Source organism: Phyllostomus discolor, chromosome 4 (assembly GCF_004126475.2).
Source record: "Phyllostomus discolor isolate MPI-MPIP mPhyDis1 chromosome 4, mPhyDis1.pri.v3, whole genome shotgun sequence".
In the NCBI taxonomy this organism is placed as follows: domain Eukaryota; kingdom Metazoa; phylum Chordata; class Mammalia; order Chiroptera; family Phyllostomidae; genus Phyllostomus; species Phyllostomus discolor.
The window spans coordinates 50,366,075-50,390,820 of record NC_040906.2 but is presented as its reverse complement, the minus strand read 5'-3'; the positions used below and the strand labels follow the sequence as shown (position 1 = coordinate 50,390,820).

Sequence of the window (24,746 nt, the reverse complement as noted above, 5' to 3'; positions counted from 1 at the left end):
AGGTATGTGGCATGTTGTAAAGAATACACAAAAGCTTTGTCTAGGCAGTGGGCAGATGACCCCCCAAAGTTTGTTTTCTGCTGCAAGCAGAGATCTTGTATGCAAAGCAGGGCTTTAAAAAACAACAACATTGAGGAGTATCAGTTTGAATGTTGATAAGTGTTTTATAAATAGCTGCATAATTAGCATATACTTACTGCAAAAAGTATACATAATATTTTATTCCCCGTTGTAGGCTGTAATGAATCTGCTGCCTCTACATCCTAGGAGGTTTTCACTTACTTTCTCCATGATAATTTTAATACATGGAACCATTATTAGCTGAATTAAGAATAAGTAAATGAGTAGTAAAAAAATACAGAAAAATTACAGGTGCCTGTGGTGGGTAAGATAATAACTAGGTAAAAATATATGAAATAATTACAGTGTTTGAACGGCAGAGCTGGCATGAGGAAAATGACTCAATGGAATACGAAGCCTGCTGCTGGCAGGGTAGAAAGACCGAAGCCCACACTGTGGCCGCCACCTCTCCTGACTGTCAGGCCCAGCGCCTCACTGAGAGCAGATCCAGCCGCCTCTACATGATGCTGAGGGAGCTTGTCCAATTCAAGGAGGATTTAGTCGCTCAAAGTCTGTGTTCCTTTAGACTACATGCTCAATAACCACACCATCCAGTTTAAAAGAGGTGCCAGGCATTTTGGTGCTTGTGTGGACTTGGTCAACCTGGCGCCATTGAGTGTGATCTTGTTTAGAATGTATCTGTGATCTGTGTTTGACATTTCAACAAGGTGGAGCTTTTCAGAAAACTGCATTATATATAGCACTCCAAGTGGTGTGATTGAATTGTTTAAGGCAAGCAGTCCATTGACAAACACTTGAGGCTTTTTATGTTTTCGGGTGCCCGGTCCTTGACTAGAAAATGTAGATTCAGGAGTTTAACACAGAGGTCCTGCTGTTAAAGATTCAAATTTAATGCTGTGAGATGGTAAGGAATCTTATTGCCAAAATAAGAGAAACCTCAAGTTAAAAGGTCAAGTTGAAAGGTCAGTAGATTTAAGAATGTTTGGTGAGTTACTGCTTTCTAAATCTACAGATAATGGACAAGAGAACTGGCTAAAACTGTAGCAGAGAGGATCTAGTTCAGGCATGGAAATTTCTATGCTTCCCTGATATCAGATTGTCAAGGCTGCACAATTAACTCTTGATTTCTTGCATGTGTTCTGCTGTCTTTGAGAATTTGGGGGGATCAATTTCTACATCTCAGATGGATTTCCCTGTTGTCTAACCTGATTCTGGTACATAATATGTTAGCATAAAAATATTAATGTCAGATAAAACACAACAGCATGAACAGATAAAAAGGGTAGCAGGGAGGAAGACAAGAGAACCAAGCTCCAGCCCAGAAATTCCATTGACAATGTGGAAAAATTACCTCATTCTACCTGAGCTTCCTTACCTCCAAACTGGTGGTTTTGAAGGAGATACAATCAAAGGGCTTTTGCAACTCATAAATTCTAGGGCTCTGTGAGTCCTCTGAAATGAACTCAGTGTCAGTTATGAGTTTGTCCACTTTGACCATGACGGCCTTTTAAAAATTGTGTTTAAAATAGCCATTCAGTGAATAATTCTAGATTCTCATGCAGGCTTTTACCGAGCACTCCATGAGGTGCCAGGACATGCTTCTTCCTGAGGCTCTTTTCCCTGTGAGTCCCAGCAGCCATCTCATGTCCTGCCAGAGCCCAGCTGTCCCGACATCAGGAATCAGGGTCCTAGTCAGTGCAAGTGTTTCCAGGTCATTGGACAAAATTCTTGGATTATTTTATGTTTGTTTGCTCTACTAATCTACTGGTCACATAGACATTAACCAGTTATATTTTTCAGATCGTGTTCTTCAGGTGTTAAAAATATCTTGTGTTGGTGGTATGCATTGATAAGTCTTTCTAAACTGTTATTCATCCTGAAAAAGAGTTAGATTTTTATTCCAAATAGGACCTTCTCCAGCAAATGGATAATGCATTATTCCAGTTTTAGCCTGATGTGTTTAAATTTATGAACATACTGCATTTGAAATATTACTCTTTTTAGATTGCATTTTACATTATATTGAGATGAGGGACCTGGAGGGATGTTCTTTATTCTTTGGCCGATATGTAAAGGGAATATAGTTTTTTTCTCTCCCCACCTTTTCTATAGGAGGGTAATAAAAATCTAAAAATCACATAAATCTTCTAAAAACCTGAGAAGATTGTCATGGAACTAAATAGAAGCCCCAGCAGCTGGCCTGTAACCATTACAGGTATAATCAGTTACGTGTGAAGTCTCCGTGCCCCTTAAGAACCTGATTCAGCGGCTGCTCAGGAGGGAATAGCCTGTTGCCTAGGGAGGGGCAGTATCCTCGGGCACAGGCTCGGATTCAACTGTGGAAGTGGTATTACCCAGACCTCTGTTTCAGTCAATAAACATCCCTAAGGGGAAAGGCAAGACTTTGTGAAACAAATTGGTGCTTCCTTTTGTTTTCCCCAGAGACAAAAAAACTACTTAACTTCAATCAGAAAATGGAGAAAGCCTCTTCCCCTGCCCTCCACCCGCAGATTCAGCCAGCTCTAGCTCGCAGGAGGCTAGGAGGTAGGCACTCAGTGCTGGTTTAGGCACTCAGCATGCTGAGTCAGCTCCACTCCTGGAAACTTGGAACTTCAACAAAAAAAGGAAAAAATCTTTTCCAATAAAATTGTTTGCTTCCCAAATACAATTATTTAATAATTTCATGAACCCAAGCACTGTCTTGTCACTATAGCCGCTGTTTGGGGCTGTGGTCATGGTGACATTGGAAAGAGCCTGTCTGGAGGTGTCCACCCTGCCATCACTCAGTGAACGGTGCTGGGCAGATCTCTTCCCCCCACCCCCCTGCCCCCGCCCCCCAGGTTCCCATCTGTAACTATTGCCCCGCATGTTTGTAGACAGCATTACATGATTGTGTGAGCACATTAGGAATATTTATTATAAATTGTCAAGTTCTTTACACATTTCAAGTGGTATCATGCTAATCCTTCCAATCAGGTATTCTATCTTTTATTGTTGATAAAAGACAGATTTTCCCAGCAGGAAAGAGGATGCGAAAAATCTGTCCTGACCTGCAGAGACAACGTTGATTTGGTTCCCCCATGTGAGGGCCCCAGAGGTTAGCCACAGGTGCACTGCTGGTATTTCTGTATCCAACACAGAAGCATTTGTATTGTTTTGTGAAGTCCAAATACAGTAACATAGAAAGTTAGAATTATGGCCACTTGATATCAACTTGAAATTTCAAACCATGTCAGCCCCATTCCAGTAGAATGACTTCCTTTTTTCTCACTGTCTCCTGGATGAAACAGTATATATTTCTATAATCTACCAAGAATCATTCATTTGATAACCACAATATATGTGATTATGTTGCTAGTTACCATAAAAAGGCCATAAAATGTAGTGCCCAGCATTGCAATTCTTTGGGGGAAGAAAGACCACAAAACACCCAAGTTATGTGTGCATACAAGCAAGAGACCAAAGGGTTAATCAGAAAAGACATAATTTTCACATAAAGTGATCTTTCTTCCTATTTTTTTAATCGTAAGTTCAGAGAGAATTGTAGCAATACAAGTTGAGCAATTTTCTTTCTTTTTTTACAAATCTTGTGCTCAATTTATGAAAGCCATTTTGCAACCCATTTACATGCTGTACACCTTTGCTTAAGGTTCTGTCATTTACCTTGATCGTGACTATTTATAATCCCTTTAGAAAAGGCCCTTTCCTGGTGTTGCTCTCAAGCGCAGCTCAGCCACCAGGCAGTTTTCCACAGTGCCTGTGAAATCATGGGGAAAGAAAGCTAAGGCTGGGCCAGCCTCGTAGGCAGCTCTGAGGTCTGGCTGGGGGTGTTGTGCAATACGGGAGGAAGCTACTTGGAATTAGGAGTCTCAGATTCAAAACCGACTCTGCATCCTCATTTTGTAACCCTGACCATTTATTCTCCTTTACTGAGAGTGTGGTCACTTATAGAAAGGGAACAATACTTTTTATCACGAGACTAGAAAGTAGAGCTTGACTGGGACTCCGTGCAAGTCACAGTGTAAATTACAATGAGGAAATGCTCCTGTGAACTCGCTGTCGGTGACAGGTGCTGCTGTACAGCACTGCAGAAGGAACAGTATGTCTAGCCTAAAGTCTTCCTTGATCACGTACTATATTCCCCTTTTTGTAATCCACGTAAGATGAACACTGAGAATAGAGACCTTCACCTGACACATACAGTAGGCTCTCAATTAAGGATTTGTTGTGTTAATAAATAAATCCAATTTCTAGATAAAAGCCACTGTGCTAGGCATGGTATAGAATATAAGACAAATAATATGTCATCTGAAGCCTCACAGAGCTCAGAGTTGATTTAAGATGGCCAGCCATAAATGCATAAAAAGCCAGTGTGAGTTAAGTTGTGGTTCTAGACAAGAGAAGAAGAAATGGTATAAGAACTGTCTGAGCCCCTCACCAGAATATCAATACAGCAGGAGGCCTTCCTCCTTGTACTGGGGCAAGCTTATCTTCCTTCAGCCTCACTCCTACCCCTCTGCCCCTGTACCACCCACCAAAACCCACACTCTTTGTATAAGTGACAGTCCTGGCATTACTAGCTGACCTCTTGGAAGGGTTTAGTTGAAGTACCTTTACACAATGGAATACTATGCAGCAGAAATAAAGAATTCCTACCTTTGGCAACAGTGTGGACAGAACTGGAGACTATTATGCTAAGTGAAACAAACCAGTTGATGAAAGATGAATACCACGTGATCTCACTTATAACCAGAATCTAATGAACAAAATAAACTAGTGAGGAAAAATAGAACCACAGACATGGAAACATGGAACAGAATGATAGCTGTAGGAGGGAGGAGCGGAATGGTGGAAGGAAGGGATTAGTCAAAGAACATGTATGAATGACCCATGGACATGGACATGGACAAAGGAGAATGAATTGACTCTGGGAGAGAGGGGTGGGCTGGTTGGAGGTGGGCAAAAGGGAAAAAAATGGGACAATTAGAATAAAAAACGAAAAAGTAGAAAAAATAAATAAATTAATTAATTAATTAAATAAGTGCATATAATGAAGGGGATTCAAGAGATGGGTGCAGAATTATGGCAACCAATAATAGATGGGAAGGCCCCCAGAGACCAGCGACAGTGGGAAGCATTTCCGCCCCTAGAAATGAAGCGCCAGGCAGAGGGCAGGCAGGAAATCGATGCGGCCTGGTGAAAGCTAGAGCTGGGCACAGGAGTCCTTGTCAACACACAAGTCCAGGTGGAGCCAACCAGTCTAATTCCTGAGCAACTGCTAGGTCAAAGCCAGCAGTCATTAACAAGGGTTTGTATCCACTAAGTCCAGAACTTGTATGTGGGTGGAGATTTTCTTGAGGGCCCAGGAAGGAAGGAATCAGTTCAAAAGGCTGGCTCTCTGGAGCTGGGCTCTGCCACTCTCTGCCTTGGGAAGCAGCACAGTCAAATGAGTGTGCAATGGCTAATGTCTTCCTTGACTCCTCGGAACCTACCACGCACAGCCTTCACAAGGTACAGAACAGGAGAAGATGGACTATGCCCTCAACAATAAGAGGCGAGTCGTCCGCCTGGTTTTGCAGTGGGCCGCCACGTATGGAGACCTCCTGCAAGAGGATGATGTGGCCATGGCCTTCCTGGAGGTACGTGGGGTCCTTCCATCCGGGAGTGCATCTTCATCCTACAACACACATATCGCCCCTAGGCACCACAGCTTTCATGGGGAGGCTATAATGGCAAGTTCTAGACTTTGTTAATATGTTCGTTTATCAGAAATGTTCATTTACTTTAGGAGAAGTAAAGAAAAACATCATCCATTATCCTACCCCTCTAAGTCAGTAACTGGTAGCATTTTAATATGTTTTCATTTGGTCTCTTTTTCTTTGTATGTCTTCCATAGTTATAATCACATCGTATCCATTATTTTGCAGGCTGCTTTTTCTGTGTAACTTCGCATAAGGATTTTTCCTATCAGTACAGTCTTTCTGATTTTGAGTAGCTATACCATAGATATATTTACTTGTCCCCTATCATCAACAATATATGTCATTTCCATTTTCACCATCTTGGAGTAGTGGTGAACGTTTTCATGCACGTAGGTCTGTCCTTGGCCACATTCCTGTGTACGTGTGGTCACTAAATCAAATGGTGGATTTTGAATGGAGTGAAGCAGGCCATTTTATTGAGAAATTACTGGGACCATGACATGGTTCTGAAGAGAGATGATTTATTTTGTAAGCACTGCTTTTAAGCTGAATTTCCCTTTTCCTTCCTCTACATTATAGCATTGACCCCAGCACTTAACCCGTGATGATTCACTGTGTCCTCCAAAACTCAGATAAGGACCTTACTTTGGTGCAGGCAAAACACAATGTGGCTTCTACTTCAAACTTTATCAGCCTGTGTGTTCAAGAATGAATTATCCAAAAGAAACATACCCCTGACTTTCTTTTTAATCATATCATTTGTCAGGCAGAGATAGGGGAGGCAGGGAGGAAGGGTGGACCAAGAGTCCTTTAAAGCTGGGAAATGAAGTATTTTGAAAATGTAAAAGAATAATAATAGCTTGGAATGATAACTTGATTCATGGCCTCCACCCACGGAGTAAAGGCCCACGTGGCAGTTAGGCTGGCATGGCCACGGCGCTCCTGCTGTGGAGGCCCCTGCTCCAGAGCAGTGTGGGCACAGCTGCCACCCTGCGGTCAGGCTGGTCCCCAGAACTTCAGCAAAGAGCCCTGGGTGGGCGGTGCAAACTCAATGTAAATTTACCATATTTTGCCATGTATAATGTGCACCCACATTTTTGTACACATTACATATGGGATTATTATGCCCATTATTATACCCATGGTATGTAATCATTATACCCATGTATGATGCACATCCTTATTTTCCCCTCAAAAGTTTGGGCATGGACGTGCGCATTATCCACAGGAAAATACAGGAACACGGTGCTGAAGGCCCCACCTGCATTACTACCACTGACAATTAACTACAACTAGAGATCAAGAAACAATAAAATATCAAAATAAATATTAAAATCCCCCTGGAAAAGTATCAAGGTAAAAAAAAGGGTGCTCCTCAAAGGTAGAATATAAAACTACCCATTCCAAAACACTGCATTACATTGCCTTTCATATAAACACCATGTAAACAATTCATTTGCAATTACGATTAAAAATTTTTTGAAGTAAATATACCCAACATAAAATTTGCTGTTTTAACCGTGTTAAGTGCACAAGCACAATGTTACACAGCCATCACCTCTACTTTCAAAATTTTTTCTCACTTGCAACTTTGACTTGAGGCACATTGTAACATTTCCTTTTTTGTCTCCCGTCCATGAAACCACGGTCTGGAGACACTAGTGATGCAGATGACAGAGGTGCACGTCTCTGTTGCTCTTCACAGACTCGTGGACCTTTTGTGGTTCTCCTTAAAAGCTGTGCCCTCTCCCCATTACAGGAGTTTTACGTGTCTGTGTCAGATGACGCCCGGATGACCACCGCCCTCAGGGAGCAGCTGCCTGAGTTAGAGAAGGTCGTCAAGCAAATGTAAGGAAGGGCTTGGCTTGGGGGTGTGCTTCCCTCACAGAAGTGCCTGCTCTCAATCAAGGCATCTTCCACCAAGTCCTTTGCCCCCAGAAGGTGAAAGCTGGTTTTCCAACAGCCACATGGTATCCCCATGTGGGCAGACTGGGCCGGGGGTGCAGGGGGTGGGCTGAGGCCAGAGGAACTGAAGGACTGAGATTCTGCTCAGCTGCCTCCCAGGCTGAGCGGCTGCCACAGGGAAGCCTGGGAAGGAGAGGATCTTTCTTTGGGGCATGTAACTCAATAAACGTGGGTCCTTTTGGTCTAAGCAGTGAATCCAGTCATAAAATGGTCGGTGGCATTTAAAGAAAGTTTGTAGGGAATTACTTACATGGGAAACTTACTTTGTACTGCCAGAGCTGTTAATGGTAAACATTGGTGTTGTCTCGATGAAAAGATAGAAGGTTTTCACATGTTGTTCCTGAGCCATAGATTAAACACTGGAGCAAGGGTGTGCTGCTAGATAGACTTTGAGAGCTAGAAACCTGGCTCTTTTTATTTTGTTTTTAAATATGCCTATTGATTTTAGAGAGAGAGGAAGGAATAGAGAGAGAAACATCAATTGGTTGCCTCCCATATGCGTCCTGACCGGGAATTGAACCTCCAACATTTTGGTGTACTAGACAATGCTCCAACAAACTGAGCCACACCAGTGAAGGCTAGAAACCTGGGTTTTTAATGTGGGTTCCGCTAGGGATCTGCCTGTGACAAAAACTAATCTCTTGGCTGTGTCCTCCATGCTTTGGTCTCTTAGTATTCAAGTGAGAGGCTCATATTGCACCCTAAAGGGATGCTGGGATTTCATTTTCTAACATAACATTAAAGTTATATACAAATGAATTAATTTCAAATAGTATAGTACCAATGGTGTTAAATAATGTGCTCTCTCTGTTTCTCGTAGTTCAGAAGATGCAAAGAATCCACAAAAGAAGGTAAGTGGCTATGGATTGGGATTCTAATTGCCTGTGCCTTATAAAATGACAGCTCTCCAGCAATATTATATTGCAACATGTAACAGTGATGTTTTCATCAATACAAAATTTGTCTTCTTCATTTCTTGACCCTGACTACTTCTCAGGTGGGTTTTCTTTGAGTTGCAAACGTGCACCAGTGATTCACCCTTTAAGGCAGTTACTGTTCTTATTTTTACAGCACAGAGTTCTTTTGCAACAGTTCAACACGGGTGATGAGAGAGCCCAGAAGCGCCAGCCTATCCATGGCTCTGACGAAGGTGAGACTCTTCTTGCAAGTCAGGATTGTTTAGGTTATCTGAATAAAATCTTCCCTTGGGAACTGTCACCTTGGATCCACAGAACAGCTTTATGGCGGTGCCCCTTGGCATTCCAGTTATTTACGTTCTTGGACTCTGTGCCTGGAGCTGAGGTGCCCATCCACTCTTCCCTGGTTCTGCCCTCTCCCACTGCCACCTGTCCTTGCAGGGACAAAAAGATGATCTCAGGGATCGGTCGTCAAGGTTGCCCACTTCTGGAAGAGCTGGCAGAAAAGTAGCTGGGACTTTGCAGAGGCCTAGCACGGGGGGTAGGCCAGGTCATCTGCAAAGCAGGGCCCCTGCCTGGGGACCGTGTCCTGGCCCTGGGCACAGCCCTGTGAGCCACCGTCAGGGAGATGCAGATGCTGGCCATTATTATTTGGTTGTGGAAGATTTCTCAAAAAAAAACCCAAAAAAACAAAACAAAAGAAACAACACAAACACACAAAAACAAAATGAAACTAATAACAGTGATTAAATTTTTTATTTTAAATCACAAATGAAACTTGTAATTTAGGAGTGCCTCTAAGCCTATGAATTACAGGAGCCAGAACTGCTTCCAGGGTTTACGTGTTCAGAGGTGAGCCCGCAGGGACCACATACGTATCTGCTGACCTAAATGCCACCCAAACAATGTGGCCCGGTCCCATCATATGCAAACCAGTGAACAAGAGAGCCGGCATGTCAGCATGTGTGTGGTGCCCCGGCAGGGGCAGTCCTGCTTGCGACGTGTTGGTGCTGGCTCCCCACTACCATGGCAGGCAGTGGTGACCTAGTCATCGACCTGTGACACCGCCCTCCCTCTGCTATGAGGAAAGAAAGGCTCTCAGACAAGGGCAGACCCAGAAAATTGACCGAACTATACTTCTCATTTTCCCCCATGATCTATTTGTGGGTTTTTCCACAAATATCTGTTGTTGTTTGTTTCAACTGGGGACGACAGTGAAGTGTGCACCTATTCTTAGACCAGTGCCGAGGGTAATAAAGAGTTTTAGAAGGGGACAAGTATTTGTGTAGACAAACCCAAGTAAATATAATAGTGAGAATGGCAAGATGATGCAAATTCTGGAGGATGTCTAAACATTTCGCATAGCTTATGGTTTTCTTCAGAACGCCCGAGACTAACTGACCACATTGCTGCCACCTTCCCAACAGTTCTGTTCAAGGTCTATTGCATGGACCACACCTACACAACCATCCGGGTGCCGGTGGCCGCCTCGGTGAAGGAAGTCATTGGCGCAGTCGCCGACAAACTGGGCTCCGGAGAAGGCCTGATCATAGTCAAGATGAGCTCCGGAGGAGGTAACAGTCTTACTAAGTACTTTGAGCTTCTGTAAAATGGGGCATTGCAGCCAAACAGAAACCCCGCCAGGACTCAGTGTGGCCCTTCCAAGTCGATGCAAAAGGACAAGTTGGTGCCGTGTAGAGCCTCCCATGAATACCAGAAATCACACAGTTAGAGGTGATCCTGGTGTCTAGTGTTCCCTCTCTTGCTAGGTGCCCACTCTGAAGCAGAAAGAAGTGACAGGATCACTCTGAGGCAGCTAGGACTGAGGACTCTGATGTGGATGTCAGCTTGGAGTTCTCTTCATATAAACCCTAAAAAATAAAAAGCTTAAGGCCTCGGAGCTCTGAGAAACACCAGCACTAAGAAAGTGTCTAGCATGACAAGCTAAAGTCTGAAGCTGGAGGTGGCCACAGGCTAGTTCTCTCGGCTGACGGTGGTCCCTTCCTTTCGCAGTAGAGAGCACCAGAACCCAGGTCATCCTGCGAAATGGGGAGTCTTTTCCCCACAGAATTACCCGATGACTCTGTGCCTCCAGTAATGTCATTTATTCGTTCCTCACATATTTGCTGGCCACTTAGTGTGGCTGTGACGGGAGAGGATGAGGTGGGCACAGCCCGTGCCCCCATGTTGCTCCCAGGCCCACAGGGAGGTAAACAGTAAATAGACCATTACAATCTGTGCCCTCAGGAGTTTAGGGACAGTCAGCACGTCTGGCAGCAGGGGCCAGGAAAAAGGAGCAGGAAGGCTGCTTGTCCAGTAATGATTCACAGCCATCTGGGGGGGTCTTTCAGGATCAGGTGACCACTTCTGCCATGCTTGAGGATTAATGATTCCACTGACGTAGGATATTAAAATGCATGCTGGATACTCCCAAAATTTCTCCTTCCATTTCTGTCTCAGCCAGCCACACAGGGCCCAGGATGTCTGCCCTCACGGACCCCCTGGGGCATCCTTCCCCAGCTCTGCTGGGTCCCTCCCTCACCTCCTCAGTCTTCACCCAAGTGGCAGTGTGTCACTGAGGACCCCCTCCTTTCCTCGGTTCCCTTTCTAAAAGGGTAACTGTCTCCCTCACACTGGGTGCCTTGCCTCCTTCCCTGCTGCACCTCCTCCTCCTCATTACCTCTCACTCACTAATGTGTTTATCTTGGTGATTGCCTTCCCCCCCCAGCACGTAAGCTCCTTTTAGACCGGGACTTTTTTCTCTATTGTTCCCTTCTGTATTCTCATTGCCTAGAGAGGGTCCCACACGTAGTAAAGTCTAAGTTAAATATTTTTTGAATGAATTAATTTTTAAAATATGAAGGCTTAATGTAGGTAATACAATTGCCCACCAAATTAGGAAATAAGTGACAAATAATAATAAATGTTGCATCAAAGGTCATATGGGCTCTCAGAACACCCCACCTAAGTTCTCCAACGGTCATCTTCCAGTTCCCAAGTGCTGGGCCTGATGACCATCTGGAGAGATAACTTGTTATATGAATAGCAAGTGTGGTTCAGTATGTAATTACAGTTGCAGTACAGAACTGGGTGAATTGACCCTCGGGTATTTGCAGGCCTGTTTTGTGGTCATTTCTGATGGCATCCTGCATGCCGCGTGCCTGGGTGAATGCCGCGTGTCTTTTATGCAGTGGGCCCCTTCAGCGCTGTATTTTATGCAGTCGCTCTGTGTGTTCCGGTAATTCACCGAGCTGGCAATTTGTTGGTGTGATTAGGGCAGTGCAGCAAATCTCAGATGCATTTAATAGGCAATCTCATGCTTTTTATGTTCACAGAAAAGGTGGTGCTCAAACCTAATGATGTTTCAGTATTTACGACGCTCACCATTAATGGACGGCTGTTTGCTTGCCCGCGAGAGCAATTCGATTCACTGGTAGGTGTGGGTGGCTCCTCAGAGCGGCGCCTGCAATCAGAAAAACTTGTCTGGAGCTTCACTCTGAGGTTATGCTGAACCTAGTTGCTAAAAAAGAATCTCAAATGCTACTCGGGTTTTTCTTTTTTCTGTGGTCTATTAGGCAAGCCCCAGGTGTTCATTTGAGATGCTCTGAGCTTTAGGTTTTCTTTTGTGGAATAAGCTAAGTAGCACCCCTATTGGGGCATAATTCAGCTTTCAGAATTCTTTGTAGGAATTCACCTCCTCGAAATGTCCCCAATTTAAATATTAATATTAAAAATATGAATAGTTAGACCAGGATAAGAATAATTTTAGGACAAGCTATTCCAATTTATCATACTCCACAGGGGGGTGTAGAATATACTGGCAAAGCCCCCCTCCAGGTATGAAAAATGCTCTTCCTGAAAGTATTCTGTCTTGTGTAGGAAATACCAGGGGCCAACAACCTTCCCGAAGTCTCCAAAATACTTGTTCCCTGCCACACACAGCTCTCTGTGAATACAGGACTAATTGGCTCCTGCTGATGACTGAGTAGCCTGCTCTCTTTTATGCAGGTGGCAGGGTTCGTTTCTGTTTATCCTCTAAAAATTAGGCATGGAGGCAAGGAGCTATTAAGGTGCCTTAGAACACCTGTGGGGTAAGTTCAGCGAATAGGAGACTAGCTTTCTTCCATCTTTGGACACATGGGGCTCCTTTACTAAGAAAAGTGCAACACAGGGGCTAGCGGTGAACTGGGTCGCATTGAGGGGGAAAGTTTAACTACATTGCGGCATGAAGATGTTCAAGTTTAATCCAAGTAGACATTATAGGTAAATCAAGATTTCCCTCCCTGGACTTTTAGAGCCTGATTTCGCTTCATGATACAATAACACTGACTTTCTGGGCCGGGGAGAGCCAGTTTGTGCACTCTAGCACAACCCAGTGGACTTCTGCCATCTCTCGGATTCACCCGGAGAGGAACTTCACCAGGCAGCCTTAGTTCTCTTACCACTCCCTCACTCGCCATGACCCATGAGCACCCTGGCCTTTCCTCAACCAGCAGTGTTATAAGATCTGAGTCTGCTCACCATCCTTTTCCTATGTTTTTGGTCATCTACATTCATTGCTTTCTAAAAAAATAAATATTTCCATCTGATCAAGATGGAGGCATAGGTAGACACACTTTACCTCCTCACACAACCACAGAAAGAATCACAACTGGATCTCAAAACAACACTCAGAACCATCAGGAAATCAAGTTGTATGGAGGTCCGACAGCCAAAGATATAAAGAAGCCACACTCAGCCAGACGGGCAGAGAGGCACGGAGATGCGGGGTGGTGCAGAGAAGCAGCAGTGGCAGAGCAACAGACAGTCCCACACTCATGTGTGGTGGATAAAAATTGGGAGGGGTACCTTGGGAGCGAACAATTCTAGCCCCCAGGCCAGACCACACAACCCAGGGTTCCAATACTGGGAAGGATAAATTCCCTACCTTCTCGTTGTACAAACCAGTGGGGTTTACGGCGGTGGAAGAAATTGCTGGGTTTTCAGAAGACTCCATTTAAAAGGCCCACATGGACTTAAAACATATGCAAAGCTACCCACTCCGGGATTCACTGCCAGGGCAACAGCTGGAAGAGTGCCAGTCCCATACAGGAAGTGAATGAAGTGATTGGAAATGGGGTGAATGACTGGCAAACCTCCAGAAGCCAGGCAGCAGTACTGTCCCCTCTCTGAGGCCTCCCCCCACATAGAACCACAAAGTGGTAAAGCAGGTTGCCCCCACCCACACAATTACCTAAGGCTCCGCTCCACACAATTTACAGGTGCCTTTTCTACAGTGGGCCACACTGCTAAGACAAGGAGTCAAAGTAGCTCTTCCTAATACACAGAAATACACAGGGAGGCTGCCAAAATGAGGAGACCAAGAAATATGGCCCAAATGAAAGAACAGATCAAAACCCCAGAAAAAGAACTAAACAAAACGGAGATAACCAACCCATCAGATGCAGAGTTCAAAACAGTGGTGATCAGGGTGCTCAGAGAACTCATTGGGTATGCCAACAACATAAAGGAAGAAATGGAGGTTACACTAAGTGAAATAAAGAAAAATCTACAGGGAACCAACAGTGAAGGGGAGGAAGCTGGGATTCAAATCATCGATTTGGCACATAAGGAAGAAATAAGCATTTAACCACAACAAGATGAAAAAAGAATTTAAAAAAGTAATGATAGTGTACGGACCCCCTGGGACACCTCCAAATGTACCAACATCCGAATCATATGGATTCCAGTAGGAAAAGAGGAAGAGCAAGAAATTGAAAACTTATTTGAAAAAAATAATGAAAGAAAACTTCCCTAATTTGGTGAAGGAAATAGACTTGCAAGTCCAGGAAACACAGAGAGCTCCAAACAAGTTGGACCCAAAGAGGACCACACCAAAAGACATCATAATTAAAATGCCAAAGGTTAAAGATAAAGATAATGAATCTTAAAAGCAGCAAAAGAAAGACAGTGAGTTACCTACAAAAGAGTTCCCATAAAACTGTCAGCTGATTTCTTAAAAGAAACCTTGCAGGCATTCCAGAAGAGGCTGGAAGGATTTGAAGTCATGAAAGGCAAGGACCTACATCCAAGAATACTCTATCCAGCAAAGCTATCATTTAGAATGGAAGTGTAGATAAAGTGCTTCCCAGACAATGTAAAGCTAAAGGAGTTCATCATCACCAAACAGTTATTACATGAAATGTTAAAGGGACTTATTTAAGAAAAAGAAGATCAAAACTATGAACGTTAAAATGGAAACAAATTCTCAACTATCAACAACTGAATCCAAAAAAAAAAAAAACAAACTGACAACCAGAGCAGGAACAGAATCATAGATATGGAGATCTTTTGGAGGGTTATCAACTGGAAAGGGGAAGGAGGAGAATGGGGGAAAAGGTGCAGGGATGAAGAAGCATAAATGGTAGGTACAAAATAGACAGGGGAAGGTTAAGAGTAGTATAGGAAATGGAAAAGCCAAAGAACTTAAATGCATGACCAATGGACATGAACTAAAGGGGGGATCACTGGAGGGAAGCAGATACTGGGCAGAGAGGGGCAAAGGGGGGAAATTGGGAGAACTGTAATAGCATAATCAATAAAATACATTTAAAAAATGAATATTTCCCATCAACGGACTGGGGAAAAGATAATGTCGTAAGTGAGTTGTGCTGCCCTCCCCTGGCGATGGAAGCCGTCAGAAGCTGTGTAGTGGGGCCTGGTGGGCGGTACTGCAGGACCTGTTCCTGCTGGCATTGGGCCTCCCCTGCCAGCTGGTTCTTGGCCGCAAGTACTGTGCCGTGCCCTAGTGCCCGGACAGAGCGTGGGACGGCCTCAGCTCCCTGTGGGGCAGATACTAACTTCTAAGCCTCTGTTTATTTGCACAGCATCCCACAGCCTTGCAAGTTCTCATCCTCACTAGTCTTCCATTTTAAGGCCTGAGCAATTGAAAGGAATTTACTTTGCAACAAGTACCCAGGAGGTGAACTTGTTTAACTTTTTCCCTGTCGATGTTGTGCTATTCACTGGGCTGCAAGTTATGTTGCTTTAATAAGTAAGGAGTGGTCAGGCCTTACCTGCCTCACAAAACCGTAAACATGCAGCTCCTTGTCTGACTTTCTAAACACTTGCTTAAAGACAATCCTTCTAGGAGGAGTCACACCCGGGATGACTCTGCGGTCCAGAATGTGGGCAGAGGCTTCAGTCTGTCAGCGCGTAGTTAAGAAGTGCGCATTTTGCCCTCCGTGCTGTGCTAGCTTCTGTGTGACCCTGGACTGGCATCCCTTATGGCTGGGAGGGTCCGATTATGGGGAGGAGACGGACACAGGCAGCCTGGAACAGAACCAAGTGTGGAGCCAGATTGTGTTGTCTAGAATTAGGAGAGTGCCAGCAATTGATCCCAGGCAGTGAAGGACTTGGATTCCGGGGCTTTAAATGCTCTTGACAGTCTGTTTAAGCATAAATATTAGTACAGAGAAAATTACACTAAAATCCCATTGTACTGTGATTTGGTTCCACTTTCATCCTTCCTTCAACTTTTAGTTAAGTGTTCCCTATATCATCCCAGGCACAGTAGATGGCTCTGGCTCTGGGGCGGTCTTGAAGATGAATCCACCATGGCCTCTGTGGCTCAAGGAACTCACAGGGTAGCGAGGGACACCACAGTGTCATGAAAACCCAATGTGACAAACGCTGTGCAGAAATAGCCACAGACTGGGAGCACAAGGAAAGAGGGACGGATGCCAGGGTGGCAGCTAACTGTAACCACCTCTTGGTCGCTGACAACTGACACATCCTTTTTATGTCTTTGTTTTCTCATCTGGAAAATGGGAAGGTAGCAGTGCTGTCCTCTCAGCCGCCTCCACCCAGGCTTACCGAGGAAATCAGCTCTCAAACAGAGGGCAGAGAGAGAGTCTGGAGCTCTGTGCGCCTGTGCGGGCATCTCCAGATCTGTCTGTACAGTGCAGACCCGGCATGAGCTCTGCTGTGCCTCCTCTGTAGGAAGCTTCCACAGGGTTGTCTCTGTGAAAATGGCCCAAGGAAAAGCTTCTGTGGGGCCCAGAGACAGCAAGTACACTCCCCACTTCAGAGAGAGGAGCACCGGTGGTCACTCACATTAGGAAGGGGTCAGCCTGCCCTTTGCCAAAAAGGGAGGAGGCTTGGTGAGCCCATCCCACTAAAAAAAAAGTAAAGATTCAATAGGGCTTCCCATTATTTTCTCAAAAAGGATGCAGAAATGATATGCCAGTATCCATAAGTTAGAGAATTCTATATATTTCTTCATATTGGCATCTTCCCTGCAGTCATTGGGTTGACTTGTCCTCTCTATAAAAAGCTGTAAAGTCTCAAGAATAAGAGACAGGAGCTAGGAGGACTGAGGGGAGAGCACACCCGTGGGACAGAGTAGGGGCAGTTCCACAGAGGAGCAGAGGGGCTGTGGTCACGGCAGCAACTGCAAGAGGGCAGGGAGCACGCGGGACCCGAGAGGGGTCCTCAGGCCTGGCATTTGAAAGCTTCCTCAGATTTTCTACCTAACACCTACCCTCCTGGAACCATCCTCCATATTTACTTCCATAAGCTACTTGCTCATCAGCTTCAGGTTGGCTCCCTAAGGTTTAAAACTTTGGCATCATTGTTTTTCTTCCCTGCTCTCTGTCCCCTACATAGAGTGAATCGGGAACAACAGCATTTAGCTCTTACACCCAGGTGTGGTGCTGATCACGCATTCCCATACCTTTGCAATGTGCCACAGATCTAGGGAGGAAACTAGTGGGGGTGGGGAGAGGAGCGTAGGGATCCCCACCCCCCGTGCGGGGTACTGTGCTTATGTGCTACGCTTACATTATTCCCATCCAATCCTCTCAACAAGCCTAGGTTCTAGGTATTGTGATCTCAACTTACCAGAGCTGGCAACAGACATTCAGGAAATTAGGGAATTAATACAAGCCTGTAGTTAGAGTTCAGTTTAGCTTTAGAATCTGTTACTCCCTAAAGCTGGCACTAACCTGGTGTATTACAAACCCCCCTACTCCTCATCTGGTACTCAAGGGTTTTCTAAAAGCTGGCCAAGCTAGTCATTCGGTGCCCCTGAGCTCTGTGATCCTGCAAACAAGGCTAGTAGCTTCCCCACCTTCATGCCCCTCTTGCCATCTTTTAACCTATAGCAGGCTGTCCTGGTTGCTCGGTGAAACCCTGGCTGTTCTAACCCACCCAAAGTTTGTCTGCTTCATCTTCCAAAGCCCAGCTGCTTTCTCTGAGAAACTCTTCAAGCCATACTTCGTTCTCAATGCCCACTAACTCTCCAAAAAGCCTACTCACTTTCCCCCACCTGTTTATCTGTGTGTCCAAGACTCAGGCGTGTGTCGATGCCTCTGTCCACCCCTTTATACGTGCAAATGGGTGCCGGCAGTTGGCTCTTCATCCACGTGCAGTGTGGCGCTGGCTGGTCAGGCTGAGTCCTCCCTTAGATGGCCGACTTTCAGATGCAGGGACCACCTGCATCCTGAATGTGCTATTTCTTTAGTGCCCAGAATGGACTGGGCATTTATAGAATATAACCATTATGGGTGATGATAATAATGATGAGTCTAGAACTTGTACAATATTAGTACTTCCAATTGAAATATTGAATATCCAAATATGGTGCCCCCTAGTATTAGGGAAGTTCTTCTCCAATTCAGGTGACTTTTATAACTTTGTGCATATAGATAGATAGGTATTAATATTTGATTCATAAATTTCCAGTATGTGTGAATCATTCATTACAAAGGGAAGCACTGTAAATCTTTCCTCATAAAACACAACAAAATGAATAAGTTGGATGGAGTGTTCTGCGGGTCTCCCGGAGAGTAGCAGAGTGTGGCTTTCGGGTGCCTCACCCGAACATCGTGACCACGTGAAAGTGATTCTTAAGCAACGTCTCCCAGAGAGCAGATGAGTCTCAGTGCACAGGGCCCTGTCACCCAGTAACCCCAGGCAACGTGTTCTAGGAGATGGCCATGTGGCAACTTGACCACAGCCAGCCGCCCGACAGAGTGAGTAGTAATTAATCAGCCCTGTGGCTAACCACCCCAAACTGCGCGCCTGCTTTGGAACAGCTTCCCCGGGAAATAGGAGGCAAAAGTCTCCAGGAACTTCTTACATCTTTTCCAGAGAAAATAAATTGTTTCCAGGGAGCTCCCAGGCCCAGGCAGAAGAGAACCTCCACAGGCCACTCTTCTCTGAATCTTGTTTGTCACGGTCCGCGTTTTCCAGGCAGTGGAATTGATTATAGTGACGATGATTATAAAGTTGGCACTGAAGCAAGTGAGCATTAAGAGTAAAGGCATCTTTCTCCCCTGGGTAAAATCAAAGTTTCAAAATATTCCCGAAAGCATTTCCAGAATCCTTTCCCCTCAGCAACTCCTTAAAGCAGTCAGCATTAAGTGCTTGTCTGTTTTGAGATTCTGATATATTTTTGCATGATTATTCATAGACTCCTTTGCCAGAACAGGAAGGCCCAACTGTTGGAACAGTGGGAACTTTTGAACTGATGAGCTCGAAAGATTTAGCATACCAGATGACAATTTATGATTGGGAACTCTTCAACTGTGTGCATGAGGTAAGCTGCTTGATTGAGAGCATTAGTAGGTACCGGAGCAATTCTGGATGGAGCCTGCTGGCATCGCTCAGCTGCAAATGTTAGGACGTGCTGCAATATGGAAAGCACATGATCTTTTTAAAATACTGAGTTTATTAATAAAGCCTGTCAAAGTCTTTGAGTGTTAGAGAAACATCTTTATGATTTACAGTAAGCTATGTCTTCCTGAGACCATTACGCCAACAGCACCTAGCTTGTCGTTAATATTGAACAAGCCTCACTGAAGCCCTTCAGACCTAGAGTGCAAGTCGAAGCCTGGTCAGCGGTGACAGTCGCATTTGCTGACCACTGTCAGTTTGTCTTAACAAACAGAGAAGCCTCACTGGTGTTTTGATTAGAAAACAAAGAAGTGAAATTGTTTTCCTTTCTTTTCTAGCTGGAGCTAATCTATCACACATTTGGAAGGCATAATTTTAAAAAGACCACAGCAAACTTGGATTTGTTCCTGAGGAGATTTAATGAAATTCAGTTTTGGGTTGCCACTGAGATTTGCCTTTGTTCCCAGCCCAACAAGCGTGTTCAGCTCTTAAAAAAATTTATTAAGATAGCAGCACAGTGAGTATCATCAGCCTGGGGAGAGGAACGCGTGTGAGCTGCGTTTGCATTTTGTTCTCTCAGACTACACCTCAGAAAGAAACGCAAGACTCAGGGTCTCCTTGTGCACAAGGGCTGACCACAGGGGCTTCAGAATAACTATACTCTTGTAAAAGGTTAATTTCGTCTAGTTTTTGTAATGTTCGGCATCATCATATAAATTAATGTCTTGCAGCATCCATGCTGGAGCCAAAATCATGACCTCTTTTTGCTCTGAGCTACTCAAACTTTGTGCCTCCTTCAGGCAGGGAGTGGTGTCCAACCCACGGCCCAGGATGGCCCAACACAATCGTAAATTTACTTAAAACATTATGAGTATTTTGTGTTTTTGTTACTATTTGTGCATTTAATGTGTGGTCCAAGACAACTCTTCTTCCAGTGTGGCCCAGAAACTCCAAAAGGTTGGACGCCCCTGGAAGACTCCTTTAGCAAAGTTCTGCTGTAGAAAGTTCTGTTTGAGGAGGCTCTCGAAGTCAATGTCCAACATGACACATTCTCACCAGTAGAGGGCAGTGAGTACATGTGTGTACAACAGCACGTCCAGCTCAGCCAGAATAAATTCGGTAAAATGCGTAACAGCCAGCTAACCTGATATACGAAAATCATCTCCATAAACATCAGAAAAAGCTAGCATCTTATACATATTCTACTGAACAGCACTAAATGGGAAACAATTTATTTACTGTGGGGGCCAATGAGATTTCTCCCTGACACGACTTTAATCTTCTTCCATTTAGATATGCCTGACAACGTCCTGTTGACGCCCATGTTTTTGGTATCGCCACAATGCTAAAAATAAAATGCTAAATGCGGCCTGTGGCTGGGAGATTTCTTTCCTTTCTAAAAGCAGGGAGCTGGAGCGCAGGAAGGTGGGGAGCACAAGCGATCCTTGCTAGGCAATTCCTGAGCCAAATGACTTTGATTCCGTATGGAGCCTGATTTCCAGAGCTAAACAAAGAAGTAAATATTGCTTGACATTGTATGCATATCAGCTTGCCAAATGCTTTGAATTTTTTGCCAAAAATCTCAGGGGTTTTGGATAGCCAAATCCCTTGGATTCAAATGCTGGTTCTCTTAATTTGGAAAAGCTGCCCCTTTGCAGACAGATTTGGTAGAATGTTGCCTATGAATTTCTGGTTCAGAGTGTAGCCACTTTCCCTAGGAGCCGGAATAGCACTGGTGCGCCTTCCCCTGTTTGGAAGGAGATGATTATGGAAACAGACAATACGTGCCCTCCCCATGCAAGGAGCACATTCCCTCTCTACCTCAGCCAGGCTTTGCGGAATGCTGGGGGGGGGGGACACAAGGGGGAGGGGTGATCTGCTCTCAAACGTAGGGGGTCAAAGAGCCATGGGGCCCTGTCCTGTTGTTTTACAGAGGCAACACAGGAGAGCCTTTCGAGAGCTCAGGAATTTTAAAAAAATATTTTTGTCTTTCTTGTCTCTCTTCTTTCTGATTATATGAGTGAGTTGCTGAATTTGGCCTTTTGTATTAATTGATTTATATTATTTAACCATTATTAATCCAAGCTGTCCTGCAGTGGCACTGTTTACTCGGCCCAGCTGGAGAGGACTACAGACTTTTATTCATATGCCAAGATCTATAAAACTGAGTTCTGCACCCAGAAACATAGCGTGTGTTGTCTGGCATTTTTACAGAACTTCAACATATTCTGTTTCAGCTCTTTGACCTGCCCAGAAGTTGGAGAAGTTGGGAGTCCAAATGTTATCACCCCCTTTGACAGATGAACAGACTGAGGCTTAGAGAAATGTCCTGACTAACTTAGAGAGATAAAGTCGGTTGGTTAACAGTGATCAGAGCAGTGACCAGAAAGGCAAGTCTGCAGTCCTGCGTGTGTTCATTTAAAGTCATACAGACAGGACAGAGGCAAACGTACATGTTCATACCCACTGCCGTCAGCCCTGGGGGTCTCTGAATTGCTTTCAGCCACTGTCCTCACCCAGCAAAGGCTTTGCTTGCTTTTTCACTAGTGAGATCACACACACGAGGCTGAGAGTCTCCAAACTCTGTTTTCCCATTTCCACACAGACCATTTAAGCATCCCTGGTTGCTCCCTCTGCAAGAAGAGGGGCAGCGAATGTAACAAGTTAATTAAGCTTTTACAAAAATGTGAATCCAAATAGGATTTGATTATGATATAGTCAAGTTAGATAATCACATTGATTTGGGGTGAAGGATTTGCACTTACTGCAAAATGAATTCTTTCCCTTCTCAAGGAGGTGGTATGAAGTTGAGGATTCCCTTTTATTTTAAAATTAACCCAAGTACCTAGGCTAAATATTGTCATTCTAATAAGAATCTTTGGTCTTGTTCCACAGTATTCTCATTCCCAAATATATATTTGTAAAAGCTAATAGTGGCGTAAGTACAGATTCAAAATGATCGGCGTCACTAACATCAGTAAAACACAGAGAGAAAATAAAGTTCTTTTTTAATTTTTTATTTTTTAATCAGTTGCTTAGGTTTTCTTCTCAGCTTTAAAACTCCTTGAGTTCATAAGAATCATGACTTGTAAACTGATATTTCTCAATAGATTAGACACATTTACACGGCACTGAAGTCTCGGTCCTTCAGCCGTGTGGTTTCCTTGTCGCCTCTCGAGCTGCCACGGCAGGTGCCCGGCTTTGGGCTAAAGGTCTGGCCTTTGGTGAAGGACATTTGTTTTCTCTTTTCCTGTTACTTGAGATGTTTCCCTCAGGTTCCACAAGCTTTTAGCAAACTTTAGGGTCAAAATAACAATCCCTAAGGTAGGTGTCTTTAAGTCCCTTCTCCAAACTTGGATGCAGAGGGCCCAAACCACCGCCGGTCTAAAATCGCAGCGAGAACTCAGGCAGCAGAACGTGGCCGCTGAGCGCAACTTCCCCCGCGTGTTAAACCTGTCGCTACCTGTCCTCATAAAGGGGTCCTGATGAATATTAATGACTACCAGAAAATGGAACTCCAATTTTTTCTAATCTCACTCAGAGTGGCGCTTTGCTCATGCGTGTGTCTTTTGCGTTTCAGCTGTAAGGAGTACAAAAATCTGAATTCCTTTTTTGCCATCGTCATGGGGCTGAGCAACGTCGCCGTGAGCCGCTTGGCGCTGACGTGGGAGGTGAGTTTCCGCCAGGATCCCACTGCGCCTGTCGCCTTAGGAATAAAACCCCAGGCACACCAGTGGGCTTTTTGTGTAGAAATATCACTCACACTCGCATCACGATGGGAAAGGTGGCACACTTTGAGGGAGGTGACCTGCCTTCTTTTTCTAGTTGCCTCCGAGTGTGAATTTAAAAGGTATTGTCCCTCTCTTGTGTGGGGGGAGGGAGGAGGTCTCAGCGTCTTGGTCTCTACAGTGTGAATTACAGTAAGTCGAGTTCCTGGGTGTATGGTAAATCAACAACATTGCTTGGATGACTTCAAAGTTTTTGTTCCTAGATTCCATTGTTTTCTGGATTGTCTGCTTGTTGCTGTTGCAATAAACCTTATCTATAATTAAGAGACAGCAGAAGATCCTTCCCCCACCCCATGCCCAAGTAGTCATTTTGCTTCTGGGAGAATTAGCTAGCAGGCCAACTGTTTGGCCCAGCCAAGTACTGAGTGTCTCGTAACTGCCTGGCAGGCCTCTCTGGCCAGTATAGTCAGTTTGGGGCAAAAGTCATGCAGGGGTGTCATGAATTTCTGTAGCAAATGTGAAGAGTAGTTTGTTGATAGTTGTTCATTTGTGCTAGAACACGTCCTCATTTTTCATTAGCTAAGTACTCAAAATGCGCCTGACCCCTTACATGTGGTACCTAGTCAAAGAAATACTAACCTCTAATAGTACATACACATGAAAATAGACTCTTACTAACGGTAAAAAGTATGTGTAAGTGGGACGCTAAAAGAGGGCAAGAAGGAGATGACAGAGATTTAACGTGCAATGGCGAAGGCAGCTGTTTGCACGGCTAGATGTTTGCCTGAAACATGTCCTTCAGTCCCCCTTGAGGCTGTTTTCTTAAAGGGAAATGCTGTTCATAGGGCAGGTCCTCACAAGTCCTTCGGTCTCAGCTTTCTCCTAAACTCCCAGGCAGATGCAGCACACAGCAGCTCATCCCCCGAATATAGGAATGAGGGAATCGGCGAGGCCCATGGGCCACGCAGCTGTATCATCTTCCACCTGGAGAAAGGACAGGGTCGGTGCTGCCAGCACCGCCGAGCAGTGAAGCAGCAGTGCAGGCTCACCTGTCCTGGGCCCACAGCTCCAGGGATCTCTGGAGACCTGGGGTTTCCTCTCAGATAATCTGCTTTCCCCAACCTGTTTCAGCTCCTGACCCTGCAGAGTCCACATGAGTTGGTTGGAATAATTAAAGTATAAAGCCTCACAGGGGTCCAGAAAGGCCTGGTGTGGGTGCTATATGACAGCAACCAGAAATTAAGGATGCAGCATGTGGGAAACACTAGGGAGTCCCCTCTCCTGGTCTAGGAGAATGGAGGCTGCTGGGGGCAGGCGTGCCGACAGCAAAGGCAGAGAGTTAACTGGCCAGTCCTCAATCTCGTGGGAATAGAAAAGCATCCATCATTCTCTGAGCTGCCTTTTTCATCCTTGCATGTTGCTGAAAAGAGATTAACCTTTCATCATTTATAAGCCACTATTTTTTTAAGGTAAATATAATTATATTATGCAGTGAAAAGATCTGTGATTCTGGTTTATCTACCTGTACTTGCCAAGGGCCTCCCACGCAGCTCTGGTGAGAACCCTGTGGCCCCACAAGTTGTATGGGAGATGGGGCCCAACATCCAGGAACTACAGAACCGTATGAAACTGTCCATGAACAAAACAGAAAAACAAGTTAAACCACATGACAAAGGAAAGGGATCAGAATAGGAGGG

The 24,746-nt window shown here is 44.8% G+C and overlaps 1 protein-coding gene across 12 annotated transcripts in view; it reads left to right on the top strand.

The window, feature by feature from the left end:
• The window catches only part of RAPGEF4 (Rap guanine nucleotide exchange factor 4), a 277,233-nt gene that overhangs the window by 236,207 nt on the left and 16,280 nt on the right, over window positions 1-24,746 (top strand). For 11 of the 12 annotated variants that reach the window (XM_028509418.2, XM_028509417.2, XM_036023292.1 and 8 more), the window contains 9 exons: window positions 5,570-5,720; window positions 7,543-7,631; window positions 8,569-8,599; window positions 8,820-8,898; window positions 10,093-10,239; window positions 12,001-12,098; window positions 19,119-19,244; window positions 19,660-19,838; window positions 22,902-22,992. In XM_028509418.2, the coding sequence (XP_028365219.1) occupies window positions 5,570-5,720; window positions 7,543-7,631; window positions 8,569-8,599; window positions 8,820-8,898; window positions 10,093-10,239; window positions 12,001-12,098; window positions 19,119-19,244; window positions 19,660-19,838; window positions 22,902-22,992 (991 nt within the window). Of the gene's footprint in view, window positions 1-5,569; window positions 5,721-7,542; window positions 7,632-8,568; window positions 8,600-8,819; window positions 8,899-10,092; window positions 10,240-12,000; window positions 12,099-19,118; window positions 19,245-19,659; window positions 19,839-22,901; window positions 22,993-24,746 lie in introns of those variants that run through there. The other variant, XR_004902609.1, reaches the window with a different exon arrangement.